Source organism: Myiozetetes cayanensis, unplaced genomic scaffold, assembly GCF_022539395.1.
Source record: "Myiozetetes cayanensis isolate MyiCay16 unplaced genomic scaffold, myiCay2020 scf3, whole genome shotgun sequence".
NCBI classification, from domain to species: Eukaryota; Metazoa; Chordata; class Aves; order Passeriformes; family Tyrannidae; genus Myiozetetes; species Myiozetetes cayanensis.
This window is the reverse complement of record NW_026087521.1, coordinates 13062704-13083510: the sequence shown is the minus strand read 5'-3', so window position 1 is coordinate 13083510 and position 20807 is coordinate 13062704. Positions and strand designations below refer to the sequence as shown.

General features: G+C 37.1%; 1 protein-coding gene across 8 annotated transcripts in view; it reads right to left on the bottom strand.

The window, feature by feature from the left end:
- Positions 1-20807, bottom strand: part of KMT2E (lysine methyltransferase 2E (inactive)) — a 57244-nt gene that overhangs the window by 5947 nt on the left and 30490 nt on the right. For all 8 annotated transcript variants that reach the window (XM_050325133.1, XM_050325138.1, XM_050325139.1 and 5 more), the window contains 15 exons: positions 18393-18565; positions 17377-17415; positions 15562-15774; positions 14115-14245; positions 12914-13031; positions 12643-12752; positions 10666-10927; positions 9816-9914; positions 8908-9072; positions 7633-7941; positions 5522-5776; positions 5223-5367; positions 4228-4481; positions 4019-4075; positions 2544-3107 (listed from right to left, as the gene is read on the bottom strand). In XM_050325133.1, coding sequence (XP_050181090.1) covers positions 2544-3107; positions 4019-4075; positions 4228-4481; positions 5223-5367; positions 5522-5776; positions 7633-7941; positions 8908-9072; positions 9816-9914; positions 10666-10927; positions 12643-12752; positions 12914-13031; positions 14115-14245; positions 15562-15774; positions 17377-17415; positions 18393-18565 — 2894 coding nt within the window. The remainder of the gene's footprint in view (positions 1-2543; positions 3108-4018; positions 4076-4227; positions 4482-5222; positions 5368-5521; positions 5777-7632; positions 7942-8907; positions 9073-9815; positions 9915-10665; positions 10928-12642; positions 12753-12913; positions 13032-14114; positions 14246-15561; positions 15775-17376; positions 17416-18392; positions 18566-20807) is intronic.

The window sequence follows — 20807 nt, the reverse complement described above, 5'->3', positions numbered from 1 at the left end:
ACAGTTTCTCCTGGAACTGCACATTAGTAAGAGTATATTGATATAGTAAAGTTAATTTCAAGAGGTCACATCCTGCTCTCAGACTGACTGCCTTGTATGAAAAACCCACTACCCTTCTGCTTCACTCTGCTGCATATATCAAAGCTCTTCATACATTCTTCTTAACATACAGAATTTGCAACTTAAATTTTCATTCTTTTCTTAGAGTTTATTTTGAATTTCTGTCTTTACTGCATGCTAAAAGAGAGGGATTAAGAACACAGTTTTAAGCTAATTCTAAGTTTATTACCAAAAATAATAACACATGAAAAATGGTTTCTACTTTATATATATATGTAAAATCCCTACGCAGACCTTCCACAGAACAGTTATCAGTTTAAACAGTAAGCTGTCATCAGTGAGAAAAATAAGTGTTCCAATATTTTCACTTATGAATCTTCAGGATTTGAAGCAAAGAGCTGAAATACTGACCTTCAGACCTACTTTATTTCAGAAATTAAACTACTTTGGTGAAAATGACATTTAACGTCTATCAGTTCTCTGAGTTATCAACAACCTGCTCTGAACCATCCAACATCCAAACCAAGAAACTAACATGCAGTAATGAAAAAAATTAATGTTTAACTGGCTTAGTCCTCAATGAAAGCGGTCATCCATTTTTACACAGAGAGAAAAGCAAGGCAGCCTGCTTTGTTTGCAGTCCTAAGGGTTTTTCTTTGTTTGCTTTCAAACAGATCTCTATCCATTAGAGACTCAACCACATGTCAGTGTAAAAACAGTTAAAAGTACCTGATTTTTCATTAAGAAAGTTTAGGTTAAGAACTGATCTTGCTTTCAAACAATTTTGTATTTCCACATCATGTGACAGAGATCCCTTGAAGAATTTTGCTTTAAAGAAAGCTTAAATGTTAAAAGCAGACAAAACCTACGCAGTGTGGTCATTATATACACGACTGTACTGAAAGGGGACAAATCTGTGCAATGGTGAGAGAAAACAGTGAAGCAAATGTCCACAGAAACACTGAAATATGAAAAAAACCTCCTCCACAGACCTGCTCTACCTGCCTCATGTGATCCCAGGAAAAAGGCTTCTATTCATTTCCTACAAAATTCCTCAATTCTCACCTTTCACCTTTGGTGAGATCTAGCCCACCACATCCTTTTTTTATACTGTCAAGAGTTGCAAATTTTTTTGTGTGCGTCCTTGGAAATCCTAAAACCCATTCCTTCAGGGATACAGATGCAATTCTCTCTGGTTGCTTCCTCAAACTGAAAATTTTAGATTTTGGGATTCAGGGGTGTCAGGGGCAGCCATGTCTTTTTTTATTCAGGGCTTAGTGTAGCATAAGCCCTCATCAGTGACAATCTGCAAGAATCCTTGTCAGCAAGAGAAGGGGGGAGAATTACTGAAGCACTAAGTGCTGCTGGGATTTGTGAAGACCAATTTAGCCTTCACACAAAAAAGAACATAAAGTTACAGAAATTTTGGCTTATGTTTTCTTTTTGGGTTTGTCAAAACAGCAGGGCTACAGCAACACACACAGTGTCTATAAACCTCAGGACCTTGACCAGGTAAGAAAGGAGCTCCTACCAATCTCGCTCCATTTATGTCTCAGCTTGAAGCAAAGCAAACAAAAACCCAGTTTTGCTGGAGAACTACTGAAGGAAGAATCCTGAGTGCTCCCCAGCAGGATGCTCCCTGCCCACAAGGGAGAAGGCACATACAAGGGGCTGTAATGTAACCAAAAAACCAAAACCCCATTGTGCATGTATGTACAGAAACAGAAAATGCCCCCGCCCCCCTCATCACTACTTCCATAAAGAAAATAAATCACATCTTTCAAACAAGAAAGATTTCTACAGTCTTTGATGAGACAGAACAGGCAAGCTGTCGCACTGGAGATCACTGCATTACATGTCTGTTGTCCTTCCTGCAAAGGGACTCTCACCTGACACTACAATGCAATCTAAGAGCTATGCAAAGCAACTTCCAATCCCGGTTCAAGTTGCCCGTGACCACACCACTTACCCACAAGAACTGTTTCATGAGAGTAGCAAAGTTAAATTGCACTTATTTTTCAAACACAGTACTTGATAAAAAAACCCCAAACCAACAACCAAATTAAGTCAAGAAAAATATTCCTTGGAACTAAATCTTTCTGTGCAGTTCTGACTTCAAAGTCGGAGTAATTCATAACAGATGTTCACATATATCATCTCTATGATGCTGGTATATATCCTGTATAATAGAACAGTGTAACACCAGATGGCATAAGCAACCATTTTCAAACCTGAAAAGCAATTTATTGAGCAATTAATTTAAGACTCATATGAAATAGAAGTAAATTTGTATCTATTACTTGGGAAAAAAAAATTTACTGATGGCTGTATGCCTTCATTATTTCCCCTCAAAAATGTCTATTACACTGTAGCATGTAAAGATGAGCCACCAGCTGGTTTTTATTACATTAGGGCTCTCTCTGTTATAGAAATATCATTAGCAGTTGATGAAAGGCAGACCAAATGATTCTTAAAATTATAACCTTTTTCTTTTGTGGAGGATTCTGGGGTGTGCAATTTCCATCCATCAAATTGTCGTTATTGACAGTCCTTCCAAAGCCAGGTGCAATTCCATCTTCTGAAGTACAAAAAACAGATGCTTCCATGAACATGCCTCTTCCATCATCTTGAATCGGGCACTTGGACTCGCTTATTCTGAATCCACCTCCAACCTCCAACTGATGTGAAGGGGTCAAGTCCCTCAAATTAGAATTCATTGAGAAATTTACACCTGTCCTGTCAGGACTTTTAACCCAGGAAGAATAAATTGTGCCCCGTCCACAATGAGCAGTTTCTAGTTGGCTGTTTGCATCAGTCCTATCATGTGTGGGGGCTTCCAGGTTTTTATGCAGTGCACTTTGCTCAATTACTTCGAGTCCCAGCTGGAGGTCTGACACAGATTCCATTTCTCCAGTGCACTGCCGTGTGACATCAGTCCTATTCCTTGGACTAGAATATCCAATAGTCTTTATTTCTTGCAGGCCCATTTCTGTCAGGTTGGAATTTCTGAAAGAATTCAGTGCTAGAATCGATGCTCTGTCATAACCCTGTGTGAAGAAAACACACATCAACTATTTTTTCACACTCCATCAAAACTGCAACTACTCTGACAATCAACTGTGCCTTTAAGTGGGATTAAAGGTCTTAAAGTATCATGAATTTATCAGTTTTAAGAAACAATTCTACAGCCAGACATTTATTTCTACTATTCCCATGTATTAGGTTAAAGCATTGTAAGAAAATGCACATTAACCAAAATAAAAATAAACATTATTCGCCAGACTTAATTTTATGACTGGCAGAAGAAGGAGAGCAGTGCCAACAGCAGCAAGTCCCTGGCCAGGAAGCTACAAAGTACTTGCTTCAACTCAGCATAAAAGAGATTCTCCTCAATGTCAAAACACTTATTTCAAAGAGGGAGAAGGAAAAGTTTTTCCAAGACACTTCTGAATTTTGAGACAGAACAGGACACATGCATTCTGCACGCTTGGGAGCACCCAGGCACATTCCAACAGCACTTGCTGCTTTTCAACTAATCCACCTAAGCCCATTTACTACCTTTCTGCTCTGATCTCTCACTCTGAGCATAACTGGGATCAATAAAAACAATTAAGAGATGTTGGTAACAACGAGAAATGTTAATCTGAACCTAACTACAGCCTAGAAAGCAAAGTGTTCTTTTTCTGTTCTTGTCTGGAAATTACAGTAGTTACTCCTTTGCATTACAGTCATCAGGAGTTTTAAGCGAAACAGAAAAAGAAAGAAACCAGTTTAAAATAGAGAATGTAACTAGGTAAAGTGGAAATAAAAAGCAGTAAGCAAATAACCTATAGGGAATTTACCCTTTACATTCTGAGAAACCTGCAATGGCTGGTGAACAGCATTTACTAAGAACAGTGCAGCAATACAGGTGAAATCAAGATACCCTTCACAGGGTATCTTGGGCATGTTTCCTTACCTCTTGACTGTAAGCTCGCCTTTTTATTTCTGGGGAACTGTCAGGTGAGGAAATATTCTAAATAAATAAGAAGAAATTGAAAGTCAATTTATGTTTTACCTTGGAGAAATAAAAATCCCCCACTTTGTAGGAGGAGTACAAATACTGATTTACACTGGAATGTCCAAACACATCCTCTGAACACATTTAAAGTCTTTATAAAATCTCACCTCAAAGTGCATGGTATTTCCATGTATACACGGAGTTACAGGAGTAACTGGCGAATATATGGGTTTGTAACCATTTCTACAAGCTTCATCTTCTGTTTTTACCCTAGGAGGAGTAGCAAACAAGGATGGTTCGGAGGCAGTGATGTCAGCATGGGTTGGTGTGGCATAGGGAGAAGGAGTAGGTGTGGAGGTTTCTGAGAATGCAGACTCCAACAGCTGATACAGTCTTCGCTTTTTGAGTGGTGTGGTTAGATCTGTGAGTTAAAATTAGAAAAAAGTTGGAAGATATCTAGATACAGCAATCACTTACAGTTGTCACTTTATGTAATGAAATTATGAATTCCACATTAAAAAACTGTATGGTTACAAGAATCTCTTAAGGGCAGGCTTCCTGAGAGATGAACTTTTAACAGCCTACAGACTTCCTGAAAAATAAACTCTTTAATAGCCTACAGATATATCAGTAACTGAATTTTGTGTGTTAAGATGCTGGGAAGAACTGTCTGTGTCTCCAGAAAAGGGAAAGTCAACTTCTATGCATTTTCAAGACTGTTCAGCTAAAAAGTAGAGATTCCCAGTTCAGGACTGTAAACAGGAATCAGCTGACAGGTTCCATATCCTTATGGAAGTGTGTTTAGTTTTTAGTGTGTTCCCATTCTCTATTACGCCTATGAGATTACACAGCTTTTCCCCTGTGTGCTACACAGGCCTACTGAGTTTTAAAGGAATCTAAATGTACAAAACAGTATCGATAGTAATTTAACACCTGACCTCTGAATATTAATAGTCAAAAACATCAGTCTTTTGTTGACTGTAAATGCCTTGAAATATGGTGGTTTCTTATCTAATATACATTAAAGGGGGGGAAAAATCCCAAACGCAGTGCAGTGAAACACTTATTTCAAAGAAAGTACCATCCCTTTAAAAAACACAGTTCTCCACATTCAGCTACTTTGATATAACTCTTATGCAGTGTACTAGTAAAAGTTCCACACCTGTTAAGGAACAGCTGTCATTCAGTAATAAAGGACTTTTATGTTCACCATTGATGGCTGGACTTCTAGATCTCTCTTGTGATGGTGAATTAAATCTATCAATCATTGTTGAATTTTCTTCTTCCAAAGCCTGCTTCAACCAACGCTGTAAGACAAGTTCACAATAGCGACTTAGATGTTTAATGATGAGTATTTCAAAACGTGCAACACCACTGAAATGGTTTGCCAACCAGCTTTTTTTCTTGTCTAAATTTTTTAATTAATATGGGATGGGGAACCATAATGAAGGGAAGCATTACCTTCTTACAAGAGCCAGTAATGTTTTCCACAGGTTCTTTTTTCCTCCTCTTTTCTGAAAGGAATGGTGAAGTAAAACGAATATAGTGCTTTGGAGTTGAATAAACATGTGGACTGTAAGTGAGCCCAGGTAAAGAATTCAGCTGAGTAGCCAGAACTTCAGGGTCTGTAGTTATGCGTAGAGGCCTTTCTGGTAGACTGTCTGTAGGTTTCCCTGCTTTATCACTCTTTTCACTTAACCATTCACTGACCAAGTGCTAAACAGAGAGAGAGAGAAAAAAATTACTGTTCTATGAGGGTTTTTATTAGTGGCATTTAAAAATTTTTTAGTCTAATTATTCATCTAGTCAACTATTACACAAATCAGAAACAGTTAGTGTCCAGGCTGCAAGTTTAAAAATACACAGTAAGAATGAGGACAGTTTCAGTGAAATAATGGGGATAGCAGAAGAAATCAGCATAGATTTGTTTATGTACCAGTTTGGGGCATTTTGGTTTGTTTGGGTTTTTTTTTTGTAAACTACATTTATTTCTTCTGAATTTAATTCTCACTGAACATACTATACAACTGCCTGTATCAACTGCACTTTAAGAATGTCAATTCAGTAACAAAATTCCAAACCAAATTTTAAACTTGTGCCAGAGCACCTAGGCTGAGGAGAAATAGTGTAACATTAACAGAACAAACTTAAACTCCTCATCAGATTTCTGTACTGTGAGGACTGTGCCTCAGTCAGTATCTCAGGCAGGTGCCTTGAACGTGAATCTTCAACTATAGTTGTATTAAATTATAACACATGGACTAAGGTACACTGGTCAAAAAAGGGTATTCTTTCCTAGGTAGTTCAGTGTTTTTAAAAAACATGCCAGTGGATTTGAGTTTCTACTAAGAGATAAACCAACCTCCTAAATTCTATGACGATTCAAAATTAAGGACATGCAAAAATAGCACGCTAAATAATATTAATGTGATAGTAAGGTTTTAACACAGATTATCATAATATATTTAAGTTGCTTGCCTTTTATAAACCTATTTATATTTAATTAATTTTTAAAGCAGGACTTTCTCTGCACTTGGGGAACACTGAGTGCAATGTGATGAGACACTTCACAGATACTTGTGAATTCAGATTACTACTATGAAACAGCAAAAAAGCGCAGTAAAATTCAGACTTGGGACATCTTCATTCCTTCCTGCTATGCAACACACAAGAAAGGAAGAAAAATTCTAGTCTTCCCTTCTCTCATCAGAATTTAATAGTGATGCAAAAAGCAGTGTTACAGGATGACTCAGATGCTCTTGGAAAAAAAAAAATCTAAGGTGTGTTTGGGGGTTTAAGATGAAACCATCCTGAAACTGTTATTGTTCATTTGACAAGAAGTTTCAACCTATAACTTCCTTCCCCTACTCCTCCACTGTACAAAATTCTCAGAACTTCTTGTAAATCATGCTAAAAACACTTTTTAATGCAGTCTGTAGAATTTCAAAGCAGAAAGGTTTATTGCTTTATGTGCACTTGCAGATTTAAGATTTTTTAATGTCTTTACATACTGTGCCATTTAGAAGTTTTTTGCAATGTAATCCAATGGAAAAAAATTAAAAACAAAGAACTAAAGAATCTTCCTTCCAAACAGGCACGTAAATTTTGGGAGTTTAAAGACATTCACTTCAGAACAGACATTTGAGAAGTACTAGAAATCAAGTGTTTCCTTGGAGATATTCTGTGTGCTATCTGAAGCTTAAGGAAAAGCAACTTATTTCCTTGGTTTTTTATTTAAATTAACAGCTTTAAGTATGTTTTGGCTATGTGTAGTATTTCAATCCACTTAGAAATCCCATTTAGAAAACATTTTCTTCCAAACTTGCTCTGAAAGATGTATTTTGGAAGTCTCTTAAAATCCAAAAGAAGTTCTACCAAAGGATGTTACAAATTTTAATCTATTACCAGTGAGTGGCTATACAATGGTGATTTTTAAAGAAATGAGCCAGCATTAAAAAAAAAAAAAAAACACCAAAAAAAAAAGGCAGTTGCATACTGACGAAGCAGTCTGTAATTTTTAAAAACTCTGTAACAAAGTCCAGTCTCTTCTCCCTATCCCTCAGGACACATACCTTCTTTGTTTTAGGATACTTAGTAGGGCATTTACTAAGTGCTGGAGCTTCTGTTTCAGTAACCATTTCTGTAACAACAGTTTCTGTTTCAGGCTCAGCTACCAGTGCAGCATTCTCAGTTTCATTATGCTGGGAAGTTACTTCCACGTCAGGAGAAGAGGGCTGGATATCTGAGCACATGCTGACAGTTCTGTGCCGCCGGCGCTGCTGGCCAATGTGAGTTCTACTCCGTGAGAAGCTTTTTCTCTGTTTAGTTCTATTAACTTTGGCTGGGGTGGGCTTGGTGGCAGTTTCTTCTTTTGCAGGTTCCTGGTACAAGACAGAAGTCTAGTAAATAGATCCCACACACATTTAGAGCTACCTATCTTTCTTACATGAAAATGTCACTTCCCTCTTCTTTTACAGGTCCAAAAAGCTTCTTTCTAATTTTTTTGTCAGAACTACAACACTTCAGAGATAGTATTTCTCTCCTTAAAGGCAAATGACAAGATTTCAAGTATTTTCCTCCCAAGTACTTGCAGAGTACTCACACACACCAGTCAGACCAGGACAGCAAGAACTGACACACCACATTAATTTATCTGTAAGCTCAAAATCAACTGCTTACATTGTGATGTCTTTCCGTCCAATATTCCTTCTGCAATTTATAATTTACTAGGTGTTCAGCATGGTCACAAAAGGTACTTAACAGAATGCTGACAAGAACTGTTCAGGGAAACAACCTGAACTGAGCATCTATAGAGTATTTGCAAACTAAGAAGCAACCACAGAGTAAAAAGCTGTTTATAAGACATTAAGTATCATCTGCAAGGACTCAGAAAAAAATACTTTAATAACTCCTTTCCTTTAAAATAACAGAAAGGATTATAATGTGTTCCTGAATAAACAACCAAAGAAGCAAAGCGTTCTCCACTGGTTACAGACAATGCCTAAAGGAAGGCCCCCTCCTGTGGTTGAAGTCAACATCGGTAAATGCTTCTATCCTGAACTTCAAAGACAGACTGAATTACACAGCTGGGGGTGTGTGCATCGCTACATAAATTCATGTAACTGAAATTCATCATTAAACAATTCCATACGTGTCTTATTGGGAAAAAAATTTAGGAGTTAATATAATGTCATCAAAGAACCACCTAAATTTTGGTCAAATATATTTTAATTCAGGGAGGGGGGGAAGGGGTGAAATTCATACACCTTGAAGTGCAGTTCGACATCCAAACTGACAAAATATGCCATGTTAAAAGCTAGGTTTAAAATAAAGCTCCAAATAACTACCTGAATAAATTCAGCATCATTGAGAATCTGTGCTTCCTTGCATTCCGATTTAACCTCAGTTTTTGCTGTGCTGATTCTTTCCAAAGCCTGCTCTCTTCTTTTTTCTCGTTTTTCTAGTCTGGCAAAAGCTTGCAGGATAGCTTCCATTTTCCGTTCTTCTCTTGTCTGATGGATTTAACAATAATCACGATCAATTTCAGTCATAATCCTTCACGCATATAAATATGTAATTAAATACTCTCCCCCTATTTTTTCAAGTACTTCAGAATGTGTTAAATGTATACTGACATGAAGATCAAGTTCAGCAGGAGCTCAGATTAAAGGGAGATATTACAATCACTGCCATTACTACAGACTCCTGAAGAAAGGTTTGCATTCATACCAACCTTGACAAACAAGAGAGTCCTGCTTCAGATTTAAGAACGTGCTACAAATTTTTGAATGCCTAACAAAAAACCCCACATTTTTAAATGCTACTTTTTGTAACACTGTTCTACCAACCTCTAAAAGTCAGGATTTCTGGGGCTTTTAAACTGGGAACTCAAACAGAATAGGCAAAAATATTGATTCCCAAAACAATATCTAAAAATGACCACCACAAATAGCAGGCAATAATAAAGAGCAAATAATTAAATCTAAGAGAGACATTGTAGAAATCATCTAAAGGCAGCAAAAAAGTTCTATACAATTGAAGATAAAAGCAGATTTTTGTCAGAAAGCAGTGATCAACCCAGATGAAATATTCTCAAATAGCAACTCTTGCATTTTAAGGCTAAGTTCATGTAAGGATCTGACTTCACACATACTGGATTCTACACGCCTACAAAAAGGCAGCAATTAGCATGTGAATAGCAGGTGTCACTAAGCCTTAGTGATGACTTTAGGCAGCTACTTGCTTCCCAACTTACCATCTTCCTTTTCCTTTCTGCAATCTGCTCCTCTGATTCCATTTCTACTTCATTGCTAATGGGAGTTTTTTCTTCTATATCATCAATAAAATCTGGTTCCTGAAAGATGGAAATGACTGTTTTACAGAAGCTCTACTCCTCTTGCAAACTAGGGAAAACTAAAAGCTACACAGAACTAAGACTCCTCAGAGCATTACATCAAAAGTAATGTTAAATAGTTATCTTTAATAGCTGCTCTGCAAAATAAGTTAGTAATTTACGTGTCACAGATCTCTTCCAACAGCTCTTTCAAATGGATATATTAAAAGAAAGACTAATTTAAAATTTACCATCATGATACATTACCAGGTGGCTTTACCATACTATCTGCCCATTATCCAGTATTCAGCTTCAGTTAGGGGGAGTAAGGTGTATTTTGAATTAAACACAGAGCTGCAGAGTTCTATTAAACATGGAGCTGCATTCAACACTTAGTATTCTGGGTGCTGCTACATTTAAAATACTCCGCTCCTAAGTAACAGAGGCAACTAATCAAAAGGCACTTAGGATGAACTGAGCTCCTGAAAGCACAACATGAGGCATTCACATAAGAGAGCCACAAAGAAATTCAGAGGGAAAAAGTATAGTTAAAAGTGGTATGGGAACCAATGTATTTTAAAATACAATCAAATATTAAGTAAAACTGAGAACAGTATATATATATAAAAGTCTGAATAGCTTATCCAGCATTCTGATTTTTGATAAATCTCCATATCCCTTTGCAGTGACTTGTTAAAATTCCTTTAGTAGCTACAAAAGGAGAGTATCTGTGTTTAAAAGCTTTTATTTCTGAGCATCTTTATGTCAATACCTGATTATTAGAAATGGAGAGCCTGAGGGGAGAGAGCTTTCTCTGCTTATTGTCTGTGATTTTCATTTTGGTGGCTGCTCCTTCACAGTCCAATGTGATGTTCTGATTCTGAGTCTCCTTTTCTCTTGAAACATCTTTCTCCTTCTTTCCCTTTTTCCTTCTGGTTTCATATCCAGTATTGATGTTTTCTGTAGGCTCGGAACGTCTGAGAACTGGACATTCAGGATTTTCTTTGAGGCAAGCACAATCCACTTTGTATTTACTGCAAGTAATTAAATGCAAGAAGGTGTATTTGATTAGGCTGTACAGCAATGAGACCTTTCAATACTAAATCACATAAGCTGATGAATTTCACATTAAACATCTGTAATGCAACCACATTAAAAAGCAGGTGACTAAAGTTTTCACCATGATACACAATATTGCTGTAATTCAGAAATCTTATGTACTTGTTAACTGGTTGGTTTTTGCCACACAAAATTCTTTTAAATTCAGGTTATTATCTGATTGGAAGACAGAAGACATCTAAAATCTCAGTGTAATCCTAAGTGGAAATACAACCACCAAAAACTGAACAGATGCACTAAAGGCAGACAATTCTTCATGCTGAGACAGACACGATTTACAGAATGAGCACACTGAACTCAGAGTCACTTGCACAATTTCAAGCTGCACTTGGATACACAGGAAATGTTATTCAAACACATTCAACTGACAGAGCTGTCAGCTGCAAGTACTAAGCACAACTACGATGTATCTTTAAAAGGATAAATAACAAACCCCAAAAAACTATCAGTCAGCAACTTCTCAGGTTCTCTTCATGTGAAGGATCACAGAGATACATAAATGCTCATTTTAGAAAGGACCTTAGAGATTATCTACTTTCAAACCCCCTGCCATGGGTAGGGATACCACTTGCTTGCTCAGAACCCCATCCAACCTGGCCCTGAACACATTTTTTGAGTTAGATTAGGTATTAGGAAGAAATTCTTGGCTGTGAGGGTGGTGAGGCACTGGAACATATTGTCCAGAGAGGCTGCAGATTCCCCATCCCTGGAAGTGTTCAAGGTCAGGTTAGATGGGGTTCTGAGTTACTTGGTCTAGAGGTGTCCAAGACAGGAGGACTGGAACTGGATGATTAAAGATCCCTTCTGACCCAAACCATTCTATCATTCTATGATCCTGTAGTTGAAAACCATTCTGTATCACTATTTGCTGATGTAAAAAGTCCCTCTCCCCCTCTTTTTTTTTTTAAGCCCCTTTTAAGAACTGGAATGCTACAATGGGGTCTCCCCAATACTTCTCCAGGCTGAACAAACCCAGCTCCCTCAGCCTTGTCTTCACAGGAGAGGTGCTCAGACCTCTGACCATCTTTGTGGCCCTCCTCTGGATCTGCTCTAACAGACTTTCTTGTACCAAGGACTCCCAACCTGGATGCAGTACTCCAGGTGGGATCTCACAAACACAGTAGAGGAGGAGAATCACTTCTCTCAACCTGCTGGTCACACTGCTTTTGATGTTGCCCAGATTGTGGTTGGCAGGCACATGCTGCTGGTTCGTGTCCAGCTTTTCACTCAACTTCCAGTCATCTGTAAAGTTACTGAGGGTGCACTTGATCTCACTGTCTATGTCACTGATAAAGATATTACAGAGGGATGCAGAACAATTCTTAAAAGTGCCAGGTATGCTGAGGTAGTCTGAACCCAAGCTGATTAATACAGGTAGTGCTCTACGGTCATACTTGGTTCAGGTCAGGTAGCAAAGGCATGTCTACACAGCACTGCATCCAAGTTGGCTTAAGAGCAGACCACAGAAGTGCAGTAATAATAATACAGAAGAAACTCTGCCCACGCACATGCTGCAAATACAGTGCCTGAGGAGCCTTGTGTTATTAATGCATGCAAGAAAGTAAAAGACAAAACCAAAGCCATTCTGAATTGCAAAGTAACCAAATGAACACCATTCTCAAATACTTACCAATTTCCATAATCGAAATCAAATGCTATAGTAATCTCTGCTCCCTTTGGAATGTTATGGATGGAGTAAATATAAAGATGAATTGTTCCATCTTCAATTACGTGCCTCACCTATATTCAAGGAAATATCATATTATCATGAGTTACTTTCTTTTTTCTAAGTACATGTATAACAACTGTAGGAATTGCTTAAATTATTGAATTATTGGAATTTCAAGGAAAAGGGGACTTTAAGTAAATAAAACCTAATTTAACTTCATATATATGCTCACCTCTGCATTTGGCGTGCATGAACGCCTGATAAATCGAGCTTCATTCCCAAAAGTCCTTGCATCAACACACATTTCTAGCCCATGGAATTTTGAATAAAATAAAACAAACGGGTACGGCCTGAAAAATATACAAGAAAACCAGTAGTTTTACAATTTTTAAAGATGCTAAATAACACTTATGCTTCACATTAGTCAGTTTTGAAACATGCTGTTTGACACAATACATCAAATTTGTGTGTTAATCTAAGAATGACATGTTTGTACTCAAGCTTCATGATTTTAACTGGTACATTCTCCAAATTTTTTCTCAGAATACCTCAAGTTGGAGTTACAGTCCTGTACCTTCTGCATAGATCTAAAGGGAGAACAGTAACAGGTCAACCACTAGACATGGAAGACACAAGGTTAAGATTTATCAAATTTCTTAAAACTTCTGTCAGGCCCTAAAATAAAATTCAGTTAGAAATTTATAAGCCACAGAGAACCATACAAAAAAAGGTAACACCTCCATGTGCTTGCCTAACATCAGCAAACCCACTAACACATAACCCCCCTAAAGCAAGGGGACATCCTTGGGACATCCAAAATAATTTGCCAGGACAAATTATAAATAGCTTTAAGTTCTGCTACTGCAAGTGCCAGAGAGCCCTTCCATGTTTACTGAGCAAAAGCTGTGTGTTCTATCTCCTCCAATGGGCCTCTCGAAAATTCCCAAGTAGGTGTGTCCATGCAGTCAATGGCAGCACTGAAAACAACCCATAGGAACAAGGCAGCAATTAGAGAACTCTGGCAGTAAAATGAGCCCAGGTCAACCTCTGTTCAATTTTATTCTCAGCCTGATGGACTTAAAAAAACCTGTTTCTCTCACAAAAGATAATGCCTCTGCCACTAACTTACGAATTATTTTAGGATGGTAGAACCTGTCCATCCCTGGTTTAACGTACAAAATTACCCAACTGAGAATGTAGGAATCCTGTGACCAGGGAAGAACAAAGAAAGAGGAAACTAGCTCCTGAACAGATCTGTAAGGATATTCAGAAGAGAAAGGGGGAGACCAGACTCCAGCTGTCACTGCTTTTAATGAGACGACAGTAAAATGCAAAAGACTGCTGATAACTAAGACTCACTTGTACTTGAGGTAAGAGTTTGGCAAAACACCATTTTAACAGTTACTTTACCAAAACATCTGGAATAAACAAACCTTTTAAAGAAATATCCATTAGCTTCAAATTGTTCTCTCAGCATGAACTTTCCTCTGTATTCAATAATAAGTGCATCGGGAGGCAAGTCTTTGGCAGCTTTTAAAATTTTCTTGTTTTTTTGCACGTAACTCTGCAAAGATACAGATTCATTTATGAAATATCACTATCATTTTTCCATTATTATTAATAGTAGATTACACTTTCACAACTATTAAGCAATTTTATATGAATTAAAAACCCTTCTAGTAATTAAATCTCCAGACTGAAGTGACCAAACTGTCCTGTTCCCTTACCAATGTGACTAGTTATGAATTTAGATTAAAAGAACGCTCTAGCCCTAGTTCTCCAGTACATGGATGAAAACCAATTTATTCATGTTCTCACAATTCAAGTACTACATCCCTTAGTGCACTTAACTCTCACCATGACTAGGATGAATTGCTGCATTGTTTTGCACAACACTTTCAAAAGGCTCCAATTCCTTCAAACAAAACAAAACATGCAGACATAAAATGACGTTCACAATTCATTCAAGGAAAAATAGAACAGGAAAGTAACATAATAAAAGAATCCTGAGAGAGTTTCCAGATTTATTTACATGTCTTTAGATGGAAGGACGGTTTTTAATTAAAAACCAATACATACCCTGGCAATTAGTGAACTCACACCTCTCATAACTGTCACCACCAATCAAAAAGGAAGTAGCCTCTATGTAGGCAAAAGGCTCTGTAAGTAGGGATATTCCTCTAAGGAGGGTGTCCCATATGCCATGATGGTCTTCGAGAAAAAGAAGCAAAGATGCTTCCATTAATCTGCTACAGTAACTATTCCTCAAGATTTCTGCTACAAAGTGCTATGGTCTTTTATACGGCTCTGATTTTAAGCCTTCAAGTAACTGATAGTAAGGCTAAAAAAAGACATTGCACATTTCCTTCATGAACTAGAAATTACAGAATCGAGTAAAAAAAAATAAAATAAAGATTCAGTATCAGAAATATCACTCATGAACATCCAGAACACTTACCATACCTTAAGAAAAATGTAGACAATGAACATGTTGATACACATCGTAGGAAAAAAAAAATCCAAACAGATTCAGCCTCTATGCCTCTATCTACTCTAACCACTCCTGATATTCCCCACAGAGAAACAACAACAAAGCTGACTGCCTGACAACAGAGAGTCTAAGGACAATCCAGTGTTCAGGCTCTGACTAACACCTTAGCTACTTTTTAGGATAAATGATATGCAAATATAAACATAACCAGGGATGATATAGAATGTATAAAAATAAACTTCAAATTCTGAAAAATGTTAAAATTCTGATATTAAGACTCCAGGTGTTTTTACTTGGTTTTTTTGGTTTTTTTTTTAAGGCATATATACGAACATTTTTTGTCATGGCAAACAGAGCACGTAATAACACAAAGAGGCACCGCTGATTACCTCTACTGGAGGTTTGAAAATCAGATTGCTGGTGCTGACTTCTTTTTTGTCGTTTCCATTGCCTAATCTCAGAGCTATTTTTTGTGCCTCCCTCTGGACACCTTCACTGTACTGGTTATTATTTGCTTCTTCATAACGATCCATCCATGCCTTGATTTTATTTTCCCATCCAAAGTTTGAAGTGTCAGTAGGATCAATCTCTGGAGCTGAGCCCTAAAAATAAAGTAAGTGACCAGATATTAGAAGCCAAGATATTCAAAAATTAAAAAAATAATTCTACAAGAAGACACAAAATGAAGGGTAGAGGTATTGACTGAATTGATTTAAAGTTTGGATTTTTTAGGAAGTCTGGTATAAAACTCTGCATTACTTAAAAACATTCAAGTTGAATTCAGTCACATTACATTTGTTCAAGAATTTTATTTCACAAATATCACCCAAGTTCAGAAATACACTCCCTCCTCGACAGGGATTCTAGCTTTTAGTGGGATGAGAATGGAGACTGACATTGTTTCCTCCCACAAATGCACTGCATCACAAATCTATGAGTGAGGGAGTTGGAGGGTCAGATCTCTCCATCCACTCAACTTTTGTGAACATATGCAAATACACAGAACTCCAGCTTTTATCCTTTAATACACAGACTTGGTTCTCCCCTTTTAACTTTAAGGGTCATGTTATATCTTTTCTTCCGCAGCACAACTTACTAAACTTTACTATTCCTACACCTACTACGTTAAGGTTGTGACTCAATGTTACAGGCTTTGCACATATTTTTCCCTCCTTCTCAGCTCCTCACTACACAATTCTCTTCTGCATTGCTTCAGATCCTTTCACTTTTAAAGAAAGTGCCATTGTACCTCCAGACCTCACAAGAAGCAGCCAGGCTGCAGCCAACCAAAGCTCCTTACGGACAGCAGCAGCCAGCCAACGCTCCCTTTTCTATATCCACCTGAGCAGAGACACTATTAAATATTAATAAAACACAAGTAGTTCAGCAATTCAAATTACCTGTTCACATTTCTTTTGTGCAGGAAGAAAACCATACACACAAACAGCATTAAAAAAGGTGTGATGCTAAGAAAACCATGAAAAAACCACAATGGAACCTTAGAAGCACCATATTCAAAAAAAACCCCCACAGCAGAGGTTTTTCTTCCCCAATTCTGTCTTCACTATTCAGAAGCCACATTTTATACATTTGAAGCATAAATTACATCCCACTTGTTTTTATATATCCCAAGCATCAACGAACTAAGGCAAATACCTAGTTCTCACACCATGCATATTTTTATCTCACAGAAAACTTTAGGACTGGTGTAACACTTAAATCTTACAAAGCAGACCTCCCAGCATGACTCCTCAGGCTGTGCCAGTACTAGTGAGTGGAGTCCCATCAGATGTATACAGGGAGTGTATGACAGAGCAGAATTGCTAATTTATCTTTCAAATGCAATACTTCATTATTTCGCTGTGTAAGTGTTATAAAAAGCTGGAGCTACTAAGTTTGAATGAGGTGTGCACTCAACTTTACTCCCTTGTATAGCACAGACGAGTCCCAGTTCATCCACTAGCTCTTCAAAACCACCTATTCTCAGGATAAAAATTCACACTACATTATTTCAATTAAATTCTAGGACATAAAAATACAATGCATAGTTTAAAATCACTGTGATGCATATGTAATACATTAGTTATCAAGAAGAGAATATTTTAGTGCTTAATGTTTAGTCCCAATTACACTCTTAATGCTTCTTACTATTTAAGTAATGTACAATTAAGGTTTGACACAAAATCCAAACAAAATCACGTTACCTTTACTCGTGAAGATTTCCTGGATCCTTCTCGAAATGCCTGGAATAAAATTAGATATATATATATTCACTGGAAGAAATACAAAATCTCTTAAGGAGTTCAAAATCTATTAACAAATTAACAGTTTTTCAGTAAAACACGCAAGGTGAAAACAACAGAACAAACTATGGTGAAATCTCAAGAAGGTAAGAGGTTACATCTCACAAAATGCACTTTAAAAATCAATTCAGCATTTCAACCTAAGTGCATAGTAGAGTCCAGGGACCCCTACATTTCTCCCACATGACTTTCCAGAATTTCAGAATCCAAGCCAAAACAGTAGAGGTAACAGAATAACACATGGTAGTAAATTTGTGTTCAGAATTGTTTGTTGAAGTGGAAACATTTTTCTAAAACTTTCTTACAAGACATCAGTAACTAATTCTGATTTCATTTAAAAGGCAGAACTCTCATCCAAGCCAATGAAACAGAACTACAAAAAGCAACTTGATTTGGTAAGATCCATGTACGTTACTTCTTCATACATATTTTGTCTTCACATTTGTGATACTGTTTACACCTGTAGCTAAACTGCATAATGTCCTGTTTACCAAAACAGTTTACCAGCTAACTTGAGAGCACACTTCCACACAATTTCAACTGAAATAAATGAAGTCACATCAGGACAACTGATGGCAAACATTTCAATGTAAAACAACCACAAAAGAACACTTTAAAAGAATTCTTCTTTGGACATCCCAAAGCTTCTTCTGCACCATCTCTAACTATATCAAATGGTCCAGTAAATGCAATTCCTGATGTGAAATTCTGCCTCAATTATAAAATTGAACTTTCACAGCTAAGATATAGTAACTTGAAATAAGTGGGGGGGGGCACCATTACTGTAGAGTAATACATTTCAAGCTAAAACTAGGTTCTAAAATAAACTGATTTTTAAAACCAGTGTCCCTCTGTAAGAGATGTCACATAGTTATAATTTATAACACAAAGTAATATGAGAAATTACACTCACTTACTTTTTTACATTTTGCTATGTTCTGTTCTTTCTCCCCACTTTTCTTCCTCTTCTTATCATTGACTTTTGTAACTCTTGTAGCAGTTAAAGTAATCGTCGTTGGTGTGTGTTGAAAAGCAGTATACAGTTCCACAGGAACCTCATCACCACTCTCTGTTGCACTGGTATCCCCATCTTTGAAACAAAGAATATTCTGTAAACAATCAAGTACTGCAGAAAGAACATTCACTACTTACTCGACATCTCCCTTCGAAACCCAAAAATTCATGCTGACAAATGCTCCAAGCACTCATATGCAAAGTTCACCAACAGTTGCAACAGCATGAAAGGGAAGAACACGCGAGCAACTGGCAATTAACAGATGTTTGTAATGCCAGATAAGAAAAAGGTACAAGAGTAATTCCATTCTTTGAATGGAATTATATTACCATATTCCATTATAAGCAAAATTAGAATCAGAACAAAAAAGGTTAAAAGAATATATTTGTTAACTTGTTCACTTATATTTAGCTTTTACTTGTAATACGGCGTTAGGATTCTCTCAGATGACTGTAATCTAGAAGGGCTTAAAATTAATAACAGACCAGCATTTCTTGTGAAGCCCTATTAATTAATACATGTAAGTTGTAATCAACTATTTCAACTGTAATTTGCAGTATCAAGTGCTTTTTTAGGGTAAATATGTCAATTTAGTCAAAAGCGCTTTCTACTCAAAATCCCCTAACAGTAACATTCTGCTACTTGGGGAAAAGGGATGATCACACACAGACTGACAGATATTTTTTTTTGTGCTGTGCACTCACAGACCTCATGGCCAAAGCCTGAAATTTAGCAGTCATCAGCATTTATGTCAAACACATATCCTGACCTGAAACAGGATTACCCTAGTTCTGTCAGGATGAAAGGCTGTGAAGGCTGGTGAGGATTGGAAGAGATGGTGCACACAGATAAGAGGCTGCTGTTCACATGTGCTCAGTACAGACTTCTTGGATTTTAGCAGCTTTTCCAAATATTCTGCTTTCAATAAATACATTTCACACTAAAAAAACCTTTTTCTCATACTGCACAGATGCCAGATTTACAAATACTTAATATAAGAGCAGAGGAAACATTCCTTCTGAGCTCAGAAGGATGTTGTCTTAATCAGTGCACTCAACAGTCCTAATTCTTGAAACCTTCTTTACTAAATAAAGAACTCCAGCTATTGGTTACTCTGGATTTTTCTTGCTCACAACATTCCTTAACAAGATTCTTCTGTGCATAGTAAACAATCCCATTTAACCATCTTGGTTGTTCTTTTGAACAATTTATCAAGTTACATAATTATGTTTTATAAATCAGGAATTGATAACAATTTCTGAATTTGTTTACATTTCTGCTGGGAATATTTTCTCAACTAGCATAAAAAGCACACAGAAAGAAGAAATGCAGAATAACCAAAGCCTGAGCAATGGAAACCCAAGGCCCTCTGTAGTCCCTCCACTAATGCCTGCACAATCATGGTGCCACAGCCACACACCTCTCCTCCCCTTGCCCCAAACCCCACAAAACACTGTCTTCCTTAGGGAAGATACATTTCAACACTGTGCTCTAACTTACTGTAAAGAATAATTACCTCAACTGAACATATAATTACATAGAGTTGTTTTGAGACACTCCTTCCTAACCTATATAACCTGCTTTCACTTTGAGGAGCCTTAGTAAAGCACACTAAGTGAAGATGTTGAGTTTCCATGTTGGAAGGCAAGATTCAAACTCTCCAAATTTCACAAAGTTATGGGCCCAGATTTATTCACCTATAAGCAGCAAGTGACCTCGACAGCATCAATTTAAAGACCAGGCAGCTTGAAGCAACTTATCCTTGAATAAGTTGCACATCTAGATATTTTACCTTAAAAAAAAAAAAATCACAAAAAAAACCCCAAATCCAAAACACCCAGTATTCAACTAGTAGGGGCTTAACTAAGGTGCTCCCTTCACCGAACCACAGTACGCAATCCAATGATCCAATGCACAGTAAGCAGCATCAGAATTACACTTTTATACCAGAACAACAAAATCCAACACCACATACAACCTCAGGCTGAATATTGTGCCTGGAAAAGATGTGATGTGGTTACACACAGAAATTTAGGACACACAGTTTTTGTATTATATAAAATGTTCATCCAAAAGCTCTTTTCTTGAAGTAAACCAACTGATCTACTACTTGCTCCCTACTGTTGCTAAACCAGCAATACTTTAGGTATCTTTACAATAAAAACCACTGTACTGTAAAGAATTCCCATATCTAAATGAAAAGCCCTATATATACACACTCATCAAAAAACATCCAAATAATGCAATCTTACCTTTTATCAAACACCTGTAACTTATTATTAAGTGAATTACAAGTAACATTCTGCTACTGTTGAAT